The following is a 25159-nucleotide window of genomic DNA, read 5'->3' as shown; positions in this document are numbered from 1 at the left end:
AACACTGACCCTAGAATAATCTTTTGCATCCATCATCAATATATTTGATGTGAAAGTGTCTCTACATAAGAACAGAAATGCCACCCTGATGTTGTTTCATTTGCAAGTTTAATCCCTTGATACCAACATGATGAGGCATATCATGAGACCACTTAAAAACAAGTCTATACATCTCATGTCATCTGAGCTCCCACATATATATTACATACCAACATTTTTAGTAAAATAATTTTCCCTGCCCTGCAGGGAGGACATTCAGAGGCAAACCCACATTTGCACTATATTATAATTTGCAAATTTATGCCATAGCAGCTTTGCAAATATACATACTAAGAGTGCCTGACTTAAAACACGTTCTAGACAACAGAAATTTGGAAGATAAAAGAAGCCAGGCCACTTTTTAAACCACCTTGAGATCTAGTAATGGTGCAAAGCCTCAAGAGTTACAGAACTAAAGAACTCCATTCCTCAAGAAATTACACAGGAAACTGGTTAAATACACATATTTCTTTTACAGACGACTCTCGTCATTGCCTACCTTTCTGATTCCATTTAAGTAGTTCTAGCAATTATACCTTGATCCACCATGGTAAAATGATTTCTTAGAAGAAAAGATCAGATTTGCAGGGAGGGGAAAATAAGAGAGGCTATTTCAGTGAAAATATATTTTCACATAGAAACTGAATCTCTTAGAAAAGTTTGAATAAAAGACAGTGGTCATGAAGACTACAAATTGAGACGGTAACAGTGTAGACTCATAAGTTCTTCCCTTACGTGAAAATAATAATATTTGTAAGAGATAGCTCTGGAACTGCAGTTAAAATGAAGAGTTTCATGGAAGTTGGGGGAAGAAAGAAGAAAATGGAACAAGTAGATGAATAAACATTTCCTTAACATTTATAATTTTTCATGACAAAGATTTAACTGATAGCAAATTAGCTCTGAAGGTCTCTCGTAAAACTCTGGCATTACAGTAATCTGGCATCAGTCAGAGTTCTACTTGGTAATATTAAAATACAAAACCAGTAGAATAGCAGCAGTAAAAAAGGCATTCATATTACTGTAGCCAATACAGTATTATATATGCAGTAGCTTTCTATTTCCTATTGGTTTATGCTATTGTACAATATTAACCTGAATCATTTAAACTCCTGAACCTGCCACTAAAGTGAGTTTCCTCTCAAGGCAGAAGTACATTAGACAGGGCTCAAAGCAAAATTTAGTTCATAATGCAAAGCTTCAAAAGGAAAGAAAGTATTAATGCACCTAACCAGGTCTATTAGAACACAGACTAAGGAAATTTCTGTTAATATCACTGTGGTTGAGAAAGGAACTGTGGCAGGAAGAAGCTCTCAAAGTAGAAGTGTTCCATCTGTACAACCCGCCCCCCCGCCCCCAAAAAAAAGGTGGTCTTTCAGCATCTTGGAAAAACATGGATAACTAACAAGAGCTTGAAAGTGACTGGAGAGCTAGTCTACAGGTGTACAGTGCCTTCTGTATATAGTGGGTCTGGGCACTGCCATGTACATTAAAAGCACTTGGTTAAGAGTGGTTTAACTACTAGGAATGCTCTAACTGAAGACAGCTGATAGGATGAGGCTATTCAGCATAAAAAAAAATACTTAAGAGGTTTAAAAAGACCATTTTAAAGCATTATACACTCACCTGTCTTCTAAACACACACAACACACTAAATAAATCTGACTGCATTTAGCATTAGCCAGGAAGTTCACGTTTCAGTAGTGACTACTCCATTGAACACAATCCCTCTTGAACTAATAGCCTCTATCTGCAAAATAAATTTTATTCATCTGGATATGATAAACAAAGTGATTGGTTGGGTCCTGGAACTTTTAATCTCATGCAGGTAGGCAGAGTATCCTCTGAAATCAATATATGAAGTAGTCTTTCATTAGCCTTGTATATATTAAGCACATGCACTTCCCCCACTGATGATCCCCATAGGATTGCTTTAATGAGGCCAAATAGTTGGAATACTCTCCAGTATCTTTTAAGATTCAGTGTCTTCACTAGTTTGGAGAAATAACACACATATGCTTATATATGGCTTATTTCTTTCTCCAGTATCAGACTGTATACTTAAGTTACGGGGTGAACAAAACTTTTTTCTTCCCTCCTTTTAAAGACAATATTCAGAACTTTATCAGCACCATAAGTTAAAATTTTTAGCACCAGTGAACTTGAACTACTCAGATTTGACTGGTCAAAACTAATATTTATACGGCATACAACCAGTACAGAAAACAATATAGGTTATGAAGCTCGTGAATTCTTGACATAGTGAATCTAGTGTTTGGTAAATGAGTAGCTACAGAAGCCAGGTTTTTTTCCTAAGAGCAAACAGGATTGCAATTTTTCCCTACATTGTCTGATATTAATTATTAGGGCTTTTCTTCCTTTCCAAAGTGTTAAGGGTGGCCCAGCTCCTGTTGTCTAAAGGGATGGGAAATACCCATGACAGCTGGATGTTGATGTGGCCAGCTGTCCACTGAGAATTCATAGGAGATGACATAGGTCATACATCATCCAGAACATCAAGAGATCACTCCAACAGATGCAGTTCACAAGTTCAGATTTAGTACTAATTTAGGTTTCAAAAAAAGTAAAACAAATTCTCCATCACCCTATCTAGTTAGTACATACCTTTGCTCGTGTATCCACTCACAACCTGAAAAATGTCCAGCCCTAGGAAAAGATTCCACCAGCACAAAGGTATCTCATTCAAACACTACACTTTTATCTCTCTGCTGATTGACATTCTGGGCCCAGAGCACACGCAAAAATATTTATCAATATTTATTTATCAAAATAAAGAGAATTAGGGGGGTGCTTTCAGAGCACATTACAAATATTTCTTCAGTGAACTCAGCTCAGTCATTTAGCCTTCTCCACAACACTATGACATGTCTTTCAGAACTACTAGTATCGACTCTACATCGACATGCAACTTCCTGAAGCTAACTCTGCAGCAGGGAAAGGTCAAAGCATACTTCAACCCTAGGTTATGTGAGCAAAGTCTTAACCTGACTTCAGGTTTCAAGGGAAGCACAGGCAATTCGAAATTCTAGATAAGTCAATATAGCAACTGTGTCAACTTTCCCAAGCTCTGTGAAAACAAGCAAACAAAAAACCAGACCAACCAACCCTCATCTTTATTAATTTAGCTATTTCCCTGCTACAGAATCTATTCCAAGGCACTGAGGCAAAAAGATTTACAGATCTTTTCTAACATTACTCATGTTTTACCAAACTGAGATGTATAGGTACTTCAATAGGATTTTCCTGTTGACAGTTAAGTTTTGATTAACACCACTTCATTTAGTTAGTTTGCTACAGAAGTAGCTTATTACTTTAATAGAGAACAATACCAAATATTTGAACATATGACCTCATACAGAAAAAAAGTGTATCAGCAACAACAAAACTGTATTTAGGTGAAGATCAACTATGTTGGCAGCTATGGTCTTTTATAAATGCAACACACACTTGTAATCTGTGGTGGAAGAACATGACTAGTGGCTCCATTCTTCTGTTTAAGACTTACAGGCTACATAGCTCCATCTGTACTGCGAGCTTGAAATCCTTCTCTGCGGAGACTGTTTAAATCTAGACGCGTTAGAACTTCACAGCGCACCAGAAGGGTGTCATCCTTTACGAAGGTTCTTTGTTTCAAGGTTTGCAGGTGCATGAAAGTCACATAACCAAAACCTTTTGGATTGCGGTGAATTGTTGGTCTCTGGAAAGCTAGTAATTCTGGCTTGGCTTCCATTACTTCTTCATGATTCTGCCTTTCAGGGCCTTCTGATTGATCCAAAATAGAAAGTCGTATAGTGCCTTGAAAAGGCCAAGGCAGATGGCTGTCATATTCTCCCTGCATAGTGTGGACAAACAGAGATATAAAATTAGCACAACGCTGAGCATTTGGTAACTGAATGTGCAGGCGCAAACACAGCTTGTATCCGGGCTTTCCAGTATAGAAGCCAGGACTGTGCATCACAACAGGTCTCTCTTCTTCCTGGGCTTTCTGAAGTCCACTGAAGTTCTCAATCTTCCAGATATAAATACCATTACATTGCTGTGCCTCCATTTCAGTAATCTTCCCCTCCAAACTGCGGACAGTACGTTTGAGTTCTGCCATATGAGTGTTCTGAGTCTCCATTTTAGCAATGAGTTCTCTGATTTGGTGATCTTGTCTTACCAGACGACCTTCCAGCTGCTGAATAGTTTCTTTGAAGTTTTCAACTTCTGGATTACAATCATATGCAGTGTGTGACACATGTGAGAAGAGGGCAGGCTCAAAGGGTAGGCCATTGATGAAAGGTACAGGATTTGTAGCAGTAACACTGATATTTTGAAAACTCTGAGCCATCATTCTCATGTGAACCTGAGTGAACTCCTGCATATGTCGTGCCAGTTCATTCCTTTGCATCTAGAATTTAAGAGATGTTGCATTAGGAACATATAAAAAGTTTTCTGCAATCACATCTTAAACATGGCTCTGAAGAAAAATCAAACAACTTGTTGCTTCTGTTATGTGAGAAAAACTGGAATGTGAATCAAGAAGAGGTGATGTGACAAAGTAGCACTTTACCAATGGAGGGCTTGAAATTTAAGGTCAATGTTATGACAAATGAAAAAAGTTCAAATGCCAGTGGGCAAATATCGTTCAACACAAAACAGAGACATGGTGAAAAAGTGTTAGTAAAAAAGTATGTTGTGTATTTTTCCTGTGTTCTAAATCAGCATTGTAGTCCCTTAACTCCCTTAATTGATTTGCTAAAATGCTCCATATTATCAAATACAAAGGTGTATGAAAACCGATGTGGAAATGGTGAAGCAAAAAGATGCATTTTTTACAAAGTGGTATTAAACAACTAGAAATAAGAGTATCCAGATTAAATAATTTTAGAATTTAATCAAATTTAAAGCACTGTCAGGCTGGCAAACGTTGTCCCAATCTACAAGAATGGCAACAGGGATGACCCTGGCAACCACAGGCCTGCCAGTCTCACTTCTGTGCCTGGCAAAATCATGGAGATTATTATTCTGGGAGTTATTGAAAAACATCTGAATGACAACGTAGTCATTGGTCCCAGTCAGCACAGGTTCATGAAAGGAAAGTCCTGCTTAACGAACTTAATTTCTTTCTATGACAAGGTTACCCACCTAGTTGACCAAGGGAAGCCTGTCGATGTGATCTTTTTGGATTTCAGTAAAGCCTTTGATACTGTCTCTCACAGTATTCTCCTGCACAAGATGGCCAGCAAACAGCTGGATAAACACTTAATGCAGTGGGTGAGCAATTGGCTGACGGGCCGGGCTTAAAGGGTTCTAGTAAATGGGGTTATGTCGGCTGGCAACCAGTCACTAGCAGAGTTCTGCAGGGATCCATCTTAGGGCTAGTGCTCTTCAATATCTTCATAAATGACTTAGACTCAGGACTTGAGGGAATACTAAGTAAGTCTGCTGAAAACACAAAATTGGGAGGAGCTGTTGACAATCTTGAGGGCAGAGAGGCCCTGCAGAAGGATCTGGACAAATTGGAGAACTGGGCAATCACCAACTGCATGAAGTTCAACAAGAGCAAGTGCTGGATTTTGCACCTGGGACACAGCAACCCTGGCTGTACGTACAGACTGGGGGATGAGATGCTGGAAAGCAGCTTTGCAGAGAGGGATCTGGTCGACAGCAAATTGAACACGAGCCAACAGTGTCCCCTGGCAGCCAAGAGGGCCAACCGTGTCCTGGGTGCATCAAGCACAACATTGCCAACCGGGCGAGGGAGGTGATTGTCCCGCTCTGCTCTGCACTGGTGCGGGCTCACCTGGAGCACTGTGTGCAGTTCTGGGTGCCACAGGATGAAAAGGATATAAAGCTACTGGAGAGTGTCCAGAAGAGCGCCACGAAGTTGTTGAAGGGTTCAGAGGGGAACCATATGAGGAGCGGCTAAAGTCACTTGGTTTGTTCAGCCTGGAGGAGACTGAGGGGAGACCTCATGGCAGCTACAGCTTCCTCACGAGGGGAGCAGGAGGGGCAGGCACTGATAGCACCTCTCTGGCAACCAATGACAGAACCTGAGGGAATGGCAGGAAGATGTGCCAGGGGAGATTTATGTTGGACATTAGGAAAAGGTTCTTCACCCAGAGGGTGGTGGAGCACTGGAACAGGCTCCCCAGGGAGGTGTCACAGCCCCAAGCCTGGCAGTGTTCAAGAAGAGACTGGACAACACCCTCAGACATGTGAGTTGTCCTATGAAGAGACAGGAGTTGTACTCGATGATCCTTGTGGGTCCCTTCCAACTCAGGACATTCTGTGATTCTTCACTGAACTCTAAGAGCCATAAATGTATTTGGTCACAGCTTTGGAAGAAATGCTACAAGCTACTTTATTGACAAGAAAGCTGAGAAAAGAGTCATGGATTAGTAAAATAAAATTCATCAAGCAAATAATTCAGAGTTTTTTTAAATTTGAAAAGGACTTTTGAAAGGCAGTGTATTAACACGTAGTGGTTTAGAATTAAGGTACCTCAAAAAAAATAAATAAAACCAAAGCACACAACACAAATAACTGAGGATTTGGGCTGGTAAATGAAACAGGAATAGAAAAACACATTAAAAGAACACCAAGAAAAACATGCAGAAAGTCTGCGATTCATGATTCTGATAAAAGGCTTACCTTTTCAGGACACCCAAAAGCACTGTAAAAACATGGCACCGGGGCAGTAGGACAATCATTGTCATAATGGTTAGGCATCTAAAACAAATCAGATTTGAAATTAATTTTTCCATCAAGAGTATTTTTTTATAACATCCTAAAGGAATATGTCTGGATGGACTCTGAATAGGTATTTGAAGTTGGATCACTTTATACCTACATAATTTCTCAAAGAAATATGGAAGTTCTGAACAAAAATGTTAGCCAATGATAAAAATTCTCTCATCTTTGTATATACTTTAACAATTCATTGCCTTTGTTTTTACATTAGGCATCAGAAAACGTTCAGGTTTTCTTGCTAGAACAAATGGCTTTTGTTTCTAGCCTATCCTCAAACTAGATCACAGTCCCTTTCCTTCCCTTCTGAAGCACTACTTGCATATAATTGTCATGTCTCCATTATCCTCTTCCTCAAAAAGTTCAAGTTACTTCAATTTTTCTTGTGGCCTGTGCTCTTCAGACCAAATTATCTCACTGCTCTGGATCCTCACTATCCATCCCCACCTGAAAAAAGCCAGACAGCTTCAGCTGAGGTCTTACAAGCCCTAAACAGAGCAAAGGATAATTCTGGGTTTCACAGGCAAAATACCTGTTTGTATAACCCAGTATGTTTGTCTTGTTTAAATACACAAGCTAAATATAGGTCAGCCATTAATTCTAAACCATTACCCAGGTTAGCATTCTCTGTTCCCTATATTTGCAGTTCATTTTTCTACCTAATGAAAGATTCTTGCCTTTGTCGTTACTGAACTCAGTCCTGTTTTACAGAGTATTTCCTCAATTCAAGAAGATCATTCTTTAACCCAGGTCATAAACACAGTTGCCATCCCATTCAAACAGGACAGGCTGCGTATTAAATAACATGGGTCATTTTCCTGTCAATAAAGTAAGTTATTATTGAAGAAGTAATAATGGCTATTACAAGAGTAATGGCCAAGCAGAATTCCAGTCAGCTTCTACAGTTCGACGGTAAATTATTATAGCTACTTTCCAAGAGGGGCTTTCCAATTACAATTACTCTCCCTCCCTCTCTGCCCAAATCAAAGCCTTGTCTTCAAATGTCTGCCATAACCACTGGCAGCTGCTTGGTGTTTAACCTCCATTCAAGATCAAAAACATGCGCCATGGCCCCTGTCAAGAAGCAGTATAGCTAAACAAAGTTATTCATTTGCAGCCCAAAATCCTACAGAGGTTTACCAGATTGCAATTGCAAGCTGGAGCAGCATTTGGAAGAGTATTACACCTGCACTGGATGCAACATTTTCAGAGAGACAGGTAGAGATTTATTAGCTAGCAGACAAACTGTTTCTTCAAGTTTAATTTCATATTAAAGAAGCAATATAAATACAAAATATCTGACCCAGATTAAACACAGAGAAAAGGTAGTCTCTTACCTGCTCTCTGATGAGCACTGTGTTGCAATATTCACAAAATACATTGGCAAGTGGGCAGGTTTGGTCATGAAGCTTAATTATCAGAGAAAGAGCGAAAAGAATCAATAAGGTTACACAATTTAAAAGAGTGCTAATCACCTCTGATAAGATGTTAAATTTTTACTTATGTTTCGAATTTTGGATTTAGCTGTATGCAACTGTGAAACAAAGACAATCCCCTTGCCCCTAATAGTATGTTTTCTATAATTACTGTTTTTTTCCTGGACTCATAAAAGAGATTCATAAAGTTGCAGATATTTCCTAAAGCTCTTATGCTCCAAAGGAGTCTGAATTTATCCAGATGTTCCTGAAATTCATGTTCAATTGTAGTAGAGCTATATTAAAGGCTTTTTTTGGTATTGTTGGACTATATGAAGTACCTTCTGCAATATGTTATCATAAGATATTGTTATAATAACATATTCAGATCACAATATATCATAAAATTAATGGCTCTTGAGATAGAACACATCCATATACAGGTAATAAATGGAAGCTCAAAAAGGAAAGGACTATCCTCAGTATCACCCAAGTGAAAAATGCAGAGCCAAAAGAATTCAGAAATTATCTTGGTCTTGTGCCTTAGCAGATATCTCCAAGAGATTAATCTCCTGACATATCTTTTCTGCTAGGCATAAAAAGTGTGTTACTGTGCGTTTCTTTGGCAGTAGATACTGGCCCCTCTGGTGGTACGGAAAAAAACCAAAACAAAACACATCTGTTTTTTTAGACAAGTCTTTTCAGACCACAGAGTTCTCAAGAAGTTTGTATAATCCTCTCCCCAGCTTTTTTACCTGTTCTAGACTGTCCTACGTTTGTAGCTTCTTGCCCATGCAGCATAAAGAGATCAACCCACACGTTTTTTTAACTGATGTTCCATCTACAAGCAAACCCATATGAAGGAATGTTGAAAAACTGAGACCCCTACTAAGTACCTCTTTATCTTCATAGGCCATAGATGTGGCACAGTTTGGACAACAGACTTGGCGCCTCGGACACTCCTGCGTCATGTGCTCTTTCAGATGGTTCTTCTGGAAGGCTCCTTGGCACTGTGGGCATTCCACAGTGGAAAAATCACACTGCAACTGGTGGTCCTGAACAAGGACAAAAGAGAGATTTGATACTACAAATAGGTACTACAATTTCATCTGTTTTCAAGATAAAGCACATTACAAGAGGAACAAATCACAATCTTCATGCAAGCAAGTCCTTATACATCTATGCTGACTTTACCAACAGCCTGTTATTGTCAAGACTTCGTGTATTCAGAGCTTTAAGAATGCTCTCAGGTAAAAATTCAGCTTTATGTTTATCATTTTAACTTTGTATATTATTTTCCAAAATAATTATTTCAACTAATATATCTAGCTGCTTCGAGGGAATATTAGACTGACTTTAGGGAAGTTGTGTAAAGTACAGATACAGCTGATCAAAAAAGAAACATGAATGATCCTAAAGAGAAAACTGCATTAGTACAATTTTCATACACTACAAAGTTCCCTTAAGAATCATCTAATTACAACTGAAGACTCATCGAAAAACAAACACGTGCAGCTATAGTCTTAAATAAACAATGCATTGAATCGGCATAAACAGGTATCAGGTATGACCATCTATGTTAAGTTATTCTGAATTTTTACTTGTCCATGAAACAAGGTTGCATATTTTCAAAACTAATTCTCACCTCTAAATGCCTCAGCTCCATCTTCGTACTGCAGCCCTTGTTGGGACACTTAACCGTTAATGACAAGATTTCCCGTTTAGCAAAGTTGTCAGGAAAAAGTTGATTTTCGAGCAGAATTTCATTGTCTATTGGACATTTGTGACCTGCATCTCTACAACGCAGAAATGAAAAAGATATTCCAAGTTTCCTTTACCCTTCATTTAAAATATTTTTACAGTAGCAAGACATTAGTGGCAAAATTATAACATTAAGAAAGTCTTTGAAAACAATAGCATTTATGTGGCAATTAGCAGAAAGTATGCATTGTACATCAGAGAAACTGACAATACGCACATTTCATTAGAGGTGGCATGACTGGGATGCATCACTTTTCTAACTCAATCGTTTTTATTTGGACAAATGCCATGATAGATACTGTGGAAATAAACTTGATCAGGATGTAAAGAAACGAAGAATTTATGGTGCCATTTCTGTAAGCACTTCACATAGCTCAAATATCAAATAATATTTCACGTACTATTTCAAAACAATCCTTTAAAGATTCTTGGGCCTTCTCTCCTTCCTTTCTCACTTTATAAGCAGCCAATGTGATCATAGCTGAGAGAAGAAGTGTTTTTGTTTTGTTTTTGTTTTTTTCCCCCAGATTCACTTAATCTATTTGGCATTCCTTTTCATGTAGCCCATTTTGCTGTTTTTGATCCATTGGTCATCCTTCAATTTGTTTATTTATACAGCAAAGAAGGGTGAATAAACTCCAAGCACAAAAATTACTAATAACGATGAAAATTACACTGGATTTAGAACTGGGTGTTATATCTGAAGCCATTTTAACAGCCAACAGACAGGAAGTCAGTGCTAACTGGTGAAAGTTTGGAGTTTGATGGTGGAACATGGGTGCATACAACTTGCACAAGAGAACTAACACCCTGTTCCACTTTGTCAGGTTCTGTTCACCTGCATTCAAACACAAGAAGAAATGGAGTAAGAAAAGGATCACCTCCACCAAATTTTCCTTTAAAAAGGCATCCAGTATCAGCTAATTTCTGAAAGCAGTAGGTCAACATATCTATTCATAATTAAGTAATACAGTTAAAGAGGCATAAAGGATCAAAGCTTCAGGGCTGAAATACTAATGGAAAGAGCAATAAAATGGAAAAATACATGGGGAGGAAAAATGTCAGAGAGCAGTTGTGGCACAAAGATCAAAGGCCAGATCATTGTCACTGCTGGCAAGCAGGAGGGGAAGTAGAACCTAGTGGGCTGTGGAGACCAGAAGGGAATTTGTGTTCTTTGTTGGAAAAGGAAATAATTGCTCAGCAACTCCTTTATCACCAATGCTGCTAGAAGAAGCGGGGGTAAAGATGAAACTTCAGAAAGAGACAATGAACTTCCTTTCCTACGTTTTGCTTGCCAAAGCTATCTCACCACAGGTCTGATAGTCATACTCCTAAATAAGTGGAAAAAAGAAAATAGCTGGCTGGCCATTTTGTTTCATAGCTCCCTGGGCTACAATCAGCGTGGTGATCTTTGTCATAACCCAGAAACATTCCCCCATTTCATGGGCAACCTACAGGAAACCAGTTTTCACAGGTATAACTTGGTTACAAATGCCCTGTTTAGTGAAGTATACGATAGTTTAGTAGGCCTGCTGGTAAGACAGCAGTGTTATTTCTACACAGAAAATTTAATCATGTATAACAGCCAAAACCAGATTAATTTTAAATAAAGATTACCAGATCCCCAGTTTAAATAACTAGCAGATGAAGAGTAAAATAAGAATGAATGGCAATTTTCCAATGATTACAGTAAGGAAAGAGCAATAAATTATTGTAGTATATTTAACAGACTTCAAACACCATTTACAAGTATTGGGATTGTGTTTAAAAAGCTGCTTAGGTCCATCTACAGACAAAGATGTTGCTATAGACAGAATTAAGTTCATGCACCACAGTTCTAATTTACATTACAATGGAGGCTTTGCTATGCTGGAATTACATTAGGCTGTGCCATCCACAACAGTACCTGTGAAACAATAGTCATCTGCTACAAAGTACAATGGATGTTCCTATAATTTCCCTTGAAATGAAAATATAGATATGAAAAGTAAAGCCAGAATAATTTTGTTTGAAAAAGTCCTGCTCCATGTTTTTAGCACCTGAACAGTTTAGCCTAGAAGCTGAAACAGTTGGCAGACACTTTAATTGCAGCCATGCTGGCTGTTTGATGAACTGCTAGCACCCAAGGCTTTCCTTGCTGCCCCTTGTCAGATCATAATTCTGCTTTTCCAATAAACACAGGTTCTGATATTTGTCGAGCTCTACTACAAGCCCGAGTCAGCTTTGACCTAAGATACAGGAGAAGAAAGACTAGAGTGAAATTGAATTAGCTACTGCATCTGAACTTAGTTCTAAAACTTAGTTCTTCATTAGTTCTTTATTAGAAAGACCTTTGTAGACAGTAACGTTTGTAAACTATTATTTGTAGTTACTTAGGTTGATAAGCTTCTTCACTACCATAAGTCACTTCAAAGCACTTCAGACAGCTTTATTTAAGAAGACTTTCTGTGAGGCAGACATTTACTGTGATCAAATTCATCTGGTCTAATCATGTCCCTCACATTGCAAGATCTAAGACTCCAGTCTTTAAAACCTTTAAAAAAAAAAAAAATCTTTGTAGTTGCAGCCACAACTTAGTCAACATGGACAATTACAATTGTTTGTGTAAGTCACAAAAAGCAATTACTCAAAAGCTGCTTGTCCATCCTTTACCATTTAAAATCCTTAATCTGTTTTCACTTGAACTAGACAACGAGGAAACAAGGAATAAACAGAAGCAATTTTTTCCTGATTAAATAAAGGCTGTAACAATCACTTAATGAAAAAATAGTATTTCAAGAATGTAAAAATCACTTTCCATTTTCATTTTAGTTCTGCAGAAGCTTCTCAATTACATCAATCAATATGGTACTGTAGACATTACATACTCCAAATCAATATTGTACCATAGACATTATATACTCCAAATCAATAGCTTGATCCATGGGTCCCAATTAAGCATGCAATTCAGCCCTTCAGGGATTCAGATGGCCCTAACACTAAGTTGTCTACTCTGCTTTCACAAGCCTTCACTCAAACTGCATTCCAAAGACAGATTTCAGTGGGGAATGAGGGAGAACATTTACTATCAATGAAACATCTGAAATATTACAACGATGATCTATAGTCTCCAAGATAAAAAATGCTTTCCACCTGTATTTGGTATTCACTGAAGCAGTCAACACTATCTATAGAAATAAAGTAAAACAGGGCAAGGGTGTAAAAGCAGCAAAAGCTTCTGGTCATTGAAACTTTCTCATTGAAACTGTCTCTCATTGAAACTGTTTGGAGACCTAAAACTTCAAGCAAAGCAAACGCTCTGTTAATTTAAAAAGGAAGAGAAACCATTTCCCATGCTTGGGGTTTAAGAAGGAAGCCTCTCTACCTGCCACGAGATGTTGCGTTCTGAGCATGGGTTCATTGCAGTTCCTCACTCAGTCCTGTGGTAAATTCTAATGAGTGACTGTAACCGTGAAGTTCATCAGCAGAAGGATTAGAAAACATGATCACATTAGCTGTTAAGGATCTGAAAGACGGGAAATTACACACCTATTTTTGGTAATTTTAAGTTTAGCATTTTCTCCTCAGTTTTCAGCCTAGGAATTCTGTTGTCTTGAAATGATTTGTGAGCAGACATTTCTAAAGCTCAGTATACTCAAGTACTGACCAATCTACCATCAGGATTTATAGACATACTCCCATGAGAATGTTTAAAGATTTCTTTCTTCCAGAAATATCCAAGTTAAAGAAGAGTATAAAAACACCACTGCCAAGAAACAGAGCAACCTCAGAGCAAGAAATTCCAAAATTTCAGGGCTTTTATTAGTACAAATATCTAATTCAATGCTTACAAGCATGTATTAAATTATGTACATTAACCACTTGAAATAATTTAGGTTGGAATTTGCAAAGCAAAGGCCTGAAAGTGAAGCCAACTGCTTGTGCATAGGGAACTGGATCACAGTCAAAGCTGACAGGTTTAGATTTGGCTTTTTTTCGCTTCCTTCCATGAGCCCGGCTGATGTGAATACCACTGAGTGATGCAGCTGGGTAAGGCCTGACATACTTTTCTTGCAGAAGTAGGAACACTGTGAACAAGGCAAGGGACTAAGGGAGCAGGGTGATCTCATGGTATGATCAGTGGAGAACTGAATCTCTCTCAGCTTCCTCTGCAGAAGCCACAAGCAAGTCACTTTTCATGGGTGAACACTGGTGGTATTCTGCATCTTCTGGATAATGAGTTTGCATCCTTTTCTCAGAAATATTGATGAAACTAATGTTAACAAGAACTGTGCCACAAACACACAATAAATTTCAGCACTTGCTAGGAAGGAAAACAGTCTGATCTTTTGTTGTCATATGTAGGGAACACAAAATTAAATTTGTGTTCTCATACTCAGCTCCAACATTTCCCTTCTTATTCTAAAAGGGATGCCATGAAGAAATATGGTAGCATCAGATAAAACAGTGACAGAAGCTACAGAGAAGCTGAAGAAATGCACAAAATACTCTATTCAGAGAACATTGTTACTGGCATACTGTTCATTTAGTGAGCTACGAATTATGGACCATGGAGAAAAAGAAATGGAAAAGAACTATGGATAAATGCTATGGAAAACAAGAGAGCAATGTCCATTTTGCATACTAAAAATAAAAGCCTAGGAAAAACAACTTTGCACAGTAACACTTAAGACAGTTTGATGATCTTTACACAAAGGTGTGCGAAGTAAGGTTGGAAATTAACCAATTCTATATGTGGGTCACACAGAATTAAATATTTAGATTCCTACCAAAGCACTGCGACATTTGAGCCAAGTGAGCAATTGATAAGAAAAACCCAGCTTATGCTGAGAAGGAAAAAACCTACAGCATAATATCTAGCCTTCTATCAATGTGTTCCTATACTCACTGATGTGTGGGACACTGATGACTGTATTCCAGGTTTGAGGGAAGTACACTCTACCAGTGTACTTTCTGCCTGCCCTTACCCTTTCCATCAGTCATTTCTGTAAGCCCAGCCTGGTCTTGCCTTCATATCTCATTCCCACTCCCCCATATGCCACCTAGTTTCCCCTCTCAGTGCTTTGTTTGAGACCATTCCCTCATTACATTCTCTCTTCCAGCTCAACAAGGAGGCAGCTGATTTCAAGTGAAGAACTGCAAGCATAAATTGATGTACTTGCACCAAGAAACCATGTTGTCTGTACTTGCCTGTAGTTATCAAGAGAAACAATCATAGAGAAAAGACAGGTTTTATAATCCTGGGCTGAAAATGAAATTTACTTGGACAATTTAGCTATCTTTTAAAATTATTATTTAATGTTTACTCATTCAAATTTTTAGATTCATAACCTGGGTAAATTTGTATAAATGGCAAAATATCTAGCTACATCCAGCCTCCAAACTCGTATGACATTTTGGCCACACATGGTGCTGATTAGAAAGCATCTTTAATGAATTACAAAATCCCAGAGTTCATAGAATCATAGAATAGTTTGGATTGGAAGGGACCTTCAAAGGTCATCTAGTCCAGCCCCCCTGCAATAAGCAGGGACATGTTCAACTAGATCAGGTTGCTCAGAGCCCCGTCCAGCCTGGCCTTAAATGTCTCCAGGGATGTGGCATCTACCACCTCTCCAGGCAACCTGTGCCAGTATTTTATCACCCTCACTGTAAAAAAATTCTTCCTCATATCTAACCTGAATCTGCCCTCTTCTGTTTAAAACCATTATCCCTTGTTTTATCATAACAGACCCTGCTAAAATGCCTGTCCCTGTCTTTCTTATAGGCCAGTTTTAAGTTCTGAAAGGTCACAATAAGGTCTCCCTGGACCCTCCAACTCTGCAGGCTGAACAATCCCAACTCTCTTAGCCTGTCCTCACAGGAGAGGTGTTCCATCCCTCTGATCATCATGGTGGGCTCCTCTGGACCCTCTCCAACAAGTCCATGTCTTTCCTGTACTGAGGGCTCCAGAGCTGGATGCTGTACTCCAGGTGTGATCTCACCAGAGTGAGTTCTACTAATGCTCACTTGTAATGCACCTTAAGCAGTTCTATTAAGTTTACATTGTCCTTAAAGTGCTCTGCTTTGGTAAGTGAATTTCTTCTTTAAAGTCACTTCCATAAATTTTCCTTTACCTTATTGATTTGACAATGCAGCCTTTGCAGAAACGGTGTCCACATGGTGTCTGCACTGCTTCCCGAAGAGCCATCAAACAGATTGGACATTCATATTTACTTTCCAAGGGCGGATCAAACTCCACATCATATCCTTGTGGTTCCTCTGTGAAAGAACTTGGAGGGTTTCCAGTCCCACTGCTGATGCTTATGCTGTCTTCTTTTGCTCCAACACTGCAGGCACTGGCCATGGCTGCACAGCAGCCACTTTCCACGTCTTGGGCTCCACAACTGTTATCACTATATAGCAAGCTCATAGTAGCTAATCAAGTGCTACGCAGAAACGCTCTGCAGGATGACAAAAATATGTATTAATTTCAAATATTCCAAGACCTCCCTTTCCAGTCAAGAACAAACCTTATTTCTGACCAGGAATACTGGAATAGTGATACAGATTTGGTTCCACTCAAAATCACTGGGTTTTTTTTCTCCCAGTTTCTGTATTTATCTTTTTTACTTATCTTGTGATACATAGGAATGAGTACTGCATCCTGTCAGCCTAATTCAAACACGAACACTTTTCTGTAATCATTTTCATCTGACTACCTAATTTCTGTAAAAAGAGGAATACTATTTCTCCTTGCTGTATTTACTGAAAATGCCTCTTTACCCTTTCAGTATTATTTACTTCTAAAGCATTCAAATAAAATTTGCACGAAAAATGCTGTACAAAACTAGGTTTTATTGGATGAAACAGCTTAATTCCATATTTTCCTTGCAGTGAATAAATGTTACTTAATTTTTTTTGTATACAGCAATTTACAGTATAGGTTTCAAATCACTTTAGGTGTATGTCCATAAATAAAATGCACATCCAAGTACCCAAATGAAGCAGATGCTGTGCTGCAAATGAAATTAATATATACAACACTGCTTATAACATTTTATAACTGCCAATAGGACTTCAAATTGAGTAAGAAGCTACACATGACATAAGGCTAATACTTCCACAGCTTAATAGCTATCTGCAAACTACTAGTACTCAAAGGTCTTGCTCTCCTTTCCCTCTTCCAGCCTAGCTGGCAGGGAGGACAAGGGACATGACTGGAAGAACAGAAGATAAAAGTCACATTTCCTTGAAGACTACTCAATGGTATAGTGAAGCCTGCTTTTAAAATACTGTTCACAAAGCACGTTGAACTCACAGGTATGAAATAAAAAAAATACTGGTATTCCCAAACAGATTGCCAATGTTTCTACACAGAATGAGGGAACTTTAAAGAAAGCGCTAAACAACAAATACAAATTCTAAAAGTCCAAGAAATTTTCCTCTCCCTCAATTTTTTAATGGTACAACCATTTTCTTAGAATCCTATTGTGGTTAGTTTTCTATAAATGACATTTTTCTGAAACACAGAGGTTATCTCCAGGTAAAAGGCAGTATGAGTAGCCTGAGGGTTACAGAGCCAGGCATGCAAAACAAGCCCACTAAGCCCAGATTGGATCTGTTTTGCATAACAGTATAGGCAAAGGTCTCTTGCAATGTTCACCTGCTGCATTCACTGTAATACCATTACATCATTTAAAGCATATTAGTGATGGAAATCAAAGGATTAATCAAGAGCTGAACTGTAAGGAATGTTGATCTGCATCACTACTGCAGACTGGGGACAGTGAGGGATGCAGAATGAACAGGGTTACCTTGACCACAAGCTCACGAAACCAAACTTTTTCCTGCCTTGATCAGAATTTGAACATCACAAGTCATTTTAACAAAATGTTCATGGATAGGAGGAGGACATACAGGTAGTTTTATTTGGGTACTTATTATATGACACCTGAAGATTACATCAACAGAAATACTAATCACACAAAACCTCAACTAGCATTTACTGGAAATATATTTTGAACACGTGCAACAGTACAGAATATGCTTTAGGCCATGTACATGATAAACAATTAGCAATACTGCCCATGCTAACAGTGTATGAGCTATTTTTTTTCCAGTTGTCCAGGATAAAAAAAGGGAAAAAAAAAAAAGGCAGATCTACTGAACAAAATCAAACAGGCAAAGCTGCCATATTTCAGTCAGTTACAGTTAGAATTAAACCTGAAGTTCTACTCTGTTTTGTAAATATGCGACTCTGCATGTTGTTGAGGTATGCAGAGGTATAAGAAGTATCTGAAGAGCAATGTTCTTGACATTTCTAAAATAGTGTTAAGGTACAGAATTTCAAAGCAGAGTTTGCCAGTTTATAGAGTTGTACTGAATGAGCATGGTCAGCCATGCTCATTTTATGCAGAAATTACAGCAGAGTTGTTTGCATCCAAAGAGTAATGTCATAGATTAAAGGGATCATTTTGGTTGGAAAAGACATTTAATATAATCAAGTTCAACCATTAACCTAGCACTGTATCCCTTACCACTGCCCAAATCTCTGCAGCAAACCAAGCCTTGCTATCCTGTAAATTGGGTGGTCTCCCTCTTGCTGCCTCACTTATGTGTGGAGATCCCCATGGAGGGTAGACACCTCCTCACTGAAACCCCCAGCGTCAAGAGCTGGCGGTGTGTGCAGAGAGCCCCAGAGCCACAGGCAGAAGACCATGCAGCTAATGAAACAAGAGTAACAATTTAAAACAAAACTCAGCTTTTTTTGCTTTCTTCTTTTCTCTCCTCTTCACCCTTGAGGCCTCCCACATGCCTCAGTGCCACCCTCCCCAGGCCTCCCTGCTCCTCACGGCTGCTTCAGGGGCAGAGTTTTGTGGGGTGGCTGGGGAAGCAGGCCCTTGGCAGGCATCTACCCCACCTCTGAAAGGACTTTGCCCGGGCCCAGGCTGGGACCAAGAAACAAAATTACTTCTATTGTTGTTCTCTGCCTCCATGTATTATCCTAGACGTTATCTACCACAACAGGTTTTATAATCAAGGCTCCTAAACATGACAGCAATACAAAATAAACACCAAATAAATTCTCAGCAGTTTCTTCAGGCATAGTCCAACAATAATCGATTTAATCCCATGGAACTGAGGAGCTCCCCCAATGACTGAGAATGGAAGCAGAAGAATCAAATCTTAGAAAGATTCTCTGTGACAGAAAGATTTTTTAGACTGCCGTCAGTAGGTCTCTTTGTCTCTGATGAAAAAAAAAATCCAAACAAAAACCAAACAACTTGTTTCCATTGTTAAACTAACATAACTTCTATTTAACAGTCACTGTAGAGCATGATTAGTCCACAAGCCATATTTCACAAAAAAATCACAGGAACTAAGTTAGGCCAATGGAGTGGGAATGTTGGTGTGCAGGATATCAGAATCTACAGGCCAGCCTAGGACTGAAAAATGTATATTATTCTAAGCCATAATGGTATATTTAGTAATACTAAGAAAGGGAAGAGGAACATGTATCCCTTTACCAATATCACAAAGGAATTCAGGAAGTTACAAACAGGAAAATATAATAGCTTTACCCAAATTCAGCTGTCACGTTAATTGCAAAGAAGCGCACGACTCTTCTCTTGGGCTGTTCCTCGGAAAAAAAACCATACTGTTTGAAATACTGTTCTCATAAGGAAGAAAACAAGATCTGACTCCGTACAATTTTGATAGTTGAACACTCTTCAGATTTAAGCGCTGTGCGAGTAGTGTTCTCTTTGCCCGTTTAATTTTTTTCTACAGACAAAGCAAGTATGTACATTCAGTTTACAGAAACAAAAATCCTATACCAGAGTCATTTTAATGTATGAGTCACTGCAACCAGTCAACATCCCAGTCTCACACAAAAATCCCCTTATTCAGTGAAATACTCCACTCCTTCATGGAGCTTTTTGTCAGCCTATGACCAAGGGGTTCATAAAAAAAGAAATGCAAGTATCAATGGCTCCTCTTTTTAAATAGGGAAATTCAGGCACAAAGAGGCAACTTAAACAAGGTGATTAAGAGCCAGATTTTTAATTTTGTTCATGTTTTACATAAGATAGGATTCCTCCTACTACTCTCATCCATTTCATCTTATCTGTGAGGAAAATCCTTCTCTTCCACGTGCATTTATAGGTGTGGGAGAAGGCAGAATTTTCCAAATCAAAATCCACACTGTTGTTACTCAGACCATTAACTGAGGCCTGATTACTCCACCAGTTTAAAACAATTCATCTACAAGTTGTAACTAGTGTAGTATGAATTAGTTCTATTTCTTGTGGCACTTATTCTACCCTCCAAGAGTAGTAACATAGATTCAACCTTCTTGAACAGAACTGTGCTAGAGCAAAACCAATTAGAAATGAGTATACTTTGAATGTTGATGTCTTTCCCCTGATGAAGGCAGAGCAGACAATTCATGAGCCTACTGTAGCAGTTTTGCATGTTCCTCCCCTGGAGAATTTTTTAAATCCATCCTCTTCTAGCCTGAAAATTTTTTAACTCAAGCCAGTATGTCTGCCAAAATTCACATCAAATTGCTACCCTTTTTAATACAAAACAGATCACCAGTGAAGTAAAACAAACATCCCCCCCCAACCACATTATTTTTTCTTCCTATTGATAATAGTTGTGATTCTTCCTCAGTGCTGAACAAAACTGAGTAAAATACAACAATATGCAAATATTAATTTATAATGTATACACCACAGCCTTTAGAATGTCTGCCTTTTTTTTTTTTGACATTGGTAGTTTAATACATTAAACATTTTGGTAGCCTGCTCTATGACCTTTTCTGTTTGGACAACATCCAGCCTTCAGATCAAGGAACAACTGAAATGAAACTGTATCATTCCATAGTAATTCATGTTTTTGCTAGTGTGAAGTTTCTCAGGCAGATAGAGCGTTAAAACTATGTTTGGTAATGCACCTGAAACACCCTTTTCTAGAGGTAGGAAGCCCTATCAGACTTGCCCTGTAGACAGAGAATGGGTTTTAGCTTGCACAAATGAGGTACTCAAAGTCTTTGCGCCAGCAAAGGTTGATTTCTCTCTGTGAGGCAACAGCTGTATTGTTTGACAATGGAAAGGAAGGTGCTTTCCAGGCCAAATGGTAATGGACAGAATTTGTTCGATCATTATTTCTGCTGCAGAAATCTGGAATGCCCTAAGGATTAAACCTTCATGCCCCAGAAAAGACACAGTTAAGACTATAGTGAGTCCCCATACTCTTCCAACTCCAAGATCAAACCATAAGGAAATCTTTCTTCAGTAAGTATCCTGTGCTATATTGCTATTTACACTGTTGCATTACCAAGTGATTAGGTTGATCTGAGAGAGCACAGTCAGATCAGAAGAGCGAACTCCTGCAAGAATAACGTACCTTATGATTGACAAAAACAATTTCAAAAGAGAATTAAAAATCATCCATATTTCAAATTAATGCACACAACAAAACTCAGTACTCTGATTTGCAAAGTCCCATAGTATAATGGAGTTTAGGTAGGACTTTTACATATTTTCGTGCTCCAAAGAGCCATGGGATTAATTCAGAAACTTCTCTAAATCAAGAACTACTACTAGTACCACAAGATATCTTCAGATTGCCTGGGAAATTACACTATAATTAGGGTAATAGGGTGGAAACAAAAGTAGGTGTTGTATCCTATTTACACTGAAATACGAAACAATATCTTTGAGCATTTGGCAAAGGTGAAGAAACACTGTACAGAGAGAGTATCAGTTACCACGAAATAGAAAAGTTTGAATATTAATCAGTAATTATTAAGTACAATTAATTTCCACATGCCCTCTCCCAGAAAATTCCCACTGAGTAGCCATATAAATAAGGAAATCAACGCAGAAATCTATTCCAAATCCCTTTTCTTATTTGAAGTTCATAAACATAATTATCTGCTAGCAGCCTGGCCAGCACACAGCCAGCAAGGGAAATACCTTCAACACCACATGGACAGAAAAACGTGCCAAACTTTTCTGTTTTCTTTTTTTGCCTTGCTGAGAACAGTTTTGTAAATACAGTTTTCTGGGTCATGAGACTGACAGACCAGTGGAGTGACTTTGGATAACTTGTTTATGAAGCGCTACTTGCAACACCTATTCCCAGGCATATTAATCAATGGTCTACTGACAACTGATAAGCGCCGTGTGTTTGCATTATGAGGTTTGCAACTGTCATCACTGTGGCCTCATCCAGGCAGAACACATAAAATAATGCAAGTTCCTTTTAATTAATACCTTTAAAACACTTTCATTTCAAAGCTATCAATGGCTAGACAAGTCAAAGCAATAGGAGATCTGAGCAGAACTCACAACTGCAAAAAACAAATTCTTGTTTCTTGTAAAAGCCTGCAAGTGTTGCAGACCTTTTGTTGAGATATCAACTTTTTTTCATAACAGCATTAACTGTTAAGACTCCCAATTCTTTTGGATAACTGCAGTATTTATCATTTTAACATGTGAACCCAAAGACTTACAATAAGAATTTTTCTTTGAGGCAAACACAACTGAACAACAATATTAAAAGGTCATTAGACATTATCAAGAGCTCCTGCCACTGAAGTAGAGTGGCTTTCAGGGATTTCTGAAGCTTTCCAGGTGATTTCTCTTTGCTTAGAGAGAATGCAGTCAGGCTTTATTCACACATGTATTTAAGTGTTACTTAGGAAACTAGATGGTGGCATATTCCCACTTATGGTCATATTTTATCCTGCTTAAGTATGTCAAAACAAATTTAATTTTAGTGAGCAGTGGAAGTGCACTATACTATATTTAACACCAAAATTTTCCGTGGGCTTTTCCATAATCAAAAAACCAACCCAAACCAGAATCCCCCAAACTCTACTTCAACTTATTAACTTCTAGAGACATTTAATTGAGAACTGTTCAGATTAACAAATACAAGGAAAGCATTGTTACTGAGAAAAATGATACTACTTAATTATTTGGCAGAGATTCTGCTCTTTTTGGTCTCTGCTCTCCCTTTGCACACTGAGAACACTCTGAGATATGCATTGTGCCCTTCTGTATCCCTCAGTAGATCTGCAGAGAATTTAAGATGCTTCCATAATGGGGACAAAGTAAACATTAGGACAGAAAGTACTTCAAAAAGAAGCAGGCAGAAATATGGCTATGAACAAATGTCATTTCTGTGAGGCACAGTATCCAAGCTAGATTTAATTACCATCTATCTCAACAAGGATTAAACTTGTATCTGGCATTAGTTAAACGATTTGAGACCTTGGGAAAAGAAACAGTGAATCAAGTACACATTCTGGAACAACTGAAATATTTCTCCTTTTCACTCTACCTTATGTTTACATTTATTTTCTTTTTGACATGCTTTACACCCAGAATCCTTTATCATTAGTTTTCACAGTCTGCAACTCAAACTTTCAAATACTTGTTTAGCTAATTTGTGCTACTGAGATTCAAAAGTTAATCTTCTTGACATATTAAACTCAAGAAGTGAAGAAAAGGCATGTTCACCCCAGACTTTTTAATTCTGAAGTTCTATAAGCACAAGTAACTATTGTGTGCATTGTCTTTTTAAATACAGTAGTACATTTTTTAAATACTATTTTGCAATACTACAGAAGTTAAAAAGCCATTTGTGTCTTGACGACTTCCCATTCAGTGGAGCGTGACTGAGCTCCACAGATCTTTAGCTGCTGGGAAAAGCTGAAGGTAATGTGGAATATGCAGAAGAACTACATCCAAAGTGATACCTGCCATGAAAATAATCCAAGTGCTTTTATCAGCGTACTTCCACCACCTTTTTTCCTTCTTATCCTAATGGGACTAGATTTATGGCCCTTTCGTACTATGGAACAATAAAGCAGTTTGCTTTCAAGTGTTAACACAGTTGGAGAACACAGGGTAAAATGTACAGGAGATGTTAAACAAGCTGTTAGTGAAGCCAGTAACTGTTTCTGCCCCTCATTCGTTTTCCTACCTCTCCCTCAATGGAAGCTTTAAATCAATACTTTCTTAATCATTCTGTCAATGGTATCTAAGTTACAACAAAATCCACACAGCTCACCGGTAGCTCTGCAGCAGCCAGAACTTGTCAGAGGCAAACACGGAGGAATACCCTTGACTAGCTTTAACTACTGGGTATAAGGGATATAATTAGAACATTTTCCTCCCACCGAAAGCTGAGATTTCTGTTTAAGTATGAAAAGGCTCAGTATCACCTACCTAAAACAGATGAAATTCATGGAAAGTACTATTGAAGTCATAACTTATGACTCGTCTTAATAAATTTACCATAAATATTAAGTACTGCCAGTCTCTACTAAAAAATAGCGCCCTCGGTTTTAGAAACAGTAACCTGTTTTGCAAATTATCCTTAAAGACCTTTAAAATGTTCCCAATTTATTGAGTATCTTCATTTCACAGTTGGAAAAACAGAGCCCACTTTTAAGGTGATGTACTCGAGGCTGCACAGGAACTAACAATTCAGACTATGACTCGGAAGCTACCCGTTGCTAATGTTCCTACAGCTCTCCCGGACAGTTAAGAGGCAAAAGAAAGTCATTCCAGCCAAGTTCCCACCCCCTCAGTAAATCAGCACAACTCTGAGCCCCTGCCGCGGACACGCACTGCTGGGCCTACACCTACCCTGCAGCCGCAGCACAGTTTCAGTTTCGGAGCAGCACAGGCCGGCGAGCCCCAGTAACCGCCCTCCTCTACCGCAGGCCCTCCTCACCAGCAAGTCCCGGACCGACACCGGCGTGAGCCGAGCCGCCGCGCCCTGCTCTCGCAGAAGAGGCCACAGGGCTTCGCGCCGCCGTCCGCTTGGGCTCGGCAAAAGGGGGACTCCGCCCGGCAGCGAGGACCCCGCTCCGCTCCCAAGCCAGCAGCCCCAGCCCGGGTGGGAAAACGCCCCGCGTCGAGGGCTGATACATGCCTGCAACGGCCCGCGCCGGCGGAGTCCCAACCGGCCCCTCGCTTGCCAGAGTCCGGCGAGCCAGACCCGCCGCGACCCTCCCCGCAGCAGCGCCGCAGAACCGCGGGCAGGCCCCGCCACAGCCGCCGCCCAGCAGCGCGCCACCCTTCATGGCCCACCTGCCCCTACTCACCGCCGACCCACGGCCCCACCGGCCGCTCCCCGCCGGCGCCACTTCCGCCTTCTCCTCGGGAGGCAGACGGGCGGCTGTCGCC

General features: G+C 39.1%; 1 protein-coding gene across 2 annotated transcripts; it reads right to left on the bottom strand.

Annotated features, from left to right (window-relative positions):
• Nucleotides 1–1403: 1403 nt before the first annotated feature.
• TRAF6 (TNF receptor associated factor 6) lies at nt 1404–25159 on the bottom strand. Of its 2 annotated transcripts, XM_065635825.1 has the most exons (7): nt 25078–25159; nt 16085–16411; nt 9853–10003; nt 9104–9262; nt 8130–8201; nt 6697–6774; nt 1404–4450 (listed from the first exon to the last, which is right to left on the bottom strand). In XM_065635825.1, exons 2-7 carry the CDS (start codon nt 16378–16380, stop codon nt 3569–3571), a joined length of 1638 nt encoding a protein of 545 aa, XP_065491897.1. In that variant the 5' UTR covers nt 16381–16411; nt 25078–25159; the 3' UTR covers nt 1404–3568. The 2 variants fall into 2 exon arrangements, with proteins under 2 accessions (XP_065491897.1, XP_065491898.1); XM_065635826.1 differs by lacking the exon at nt 8130–8201.

This window comes from Caloenas nicobarica, chromosome 5 (assembly GCF_036013445.1).
Source record: "Caloenas nicobarica isolate bCalNic1 chromosome 5, bCalNic1.hap1, whole genome shotgun sequence".
Classification (NCBI taxonomy): Eukaryota; Metazoa; Chordata; class Aves; order Columbiformes; family Columbidae; genus Caloenas; species Caloenas nicobarica.
This window is presented reverse-complemented; position numbering and strand designations above follow the sequence as displayed.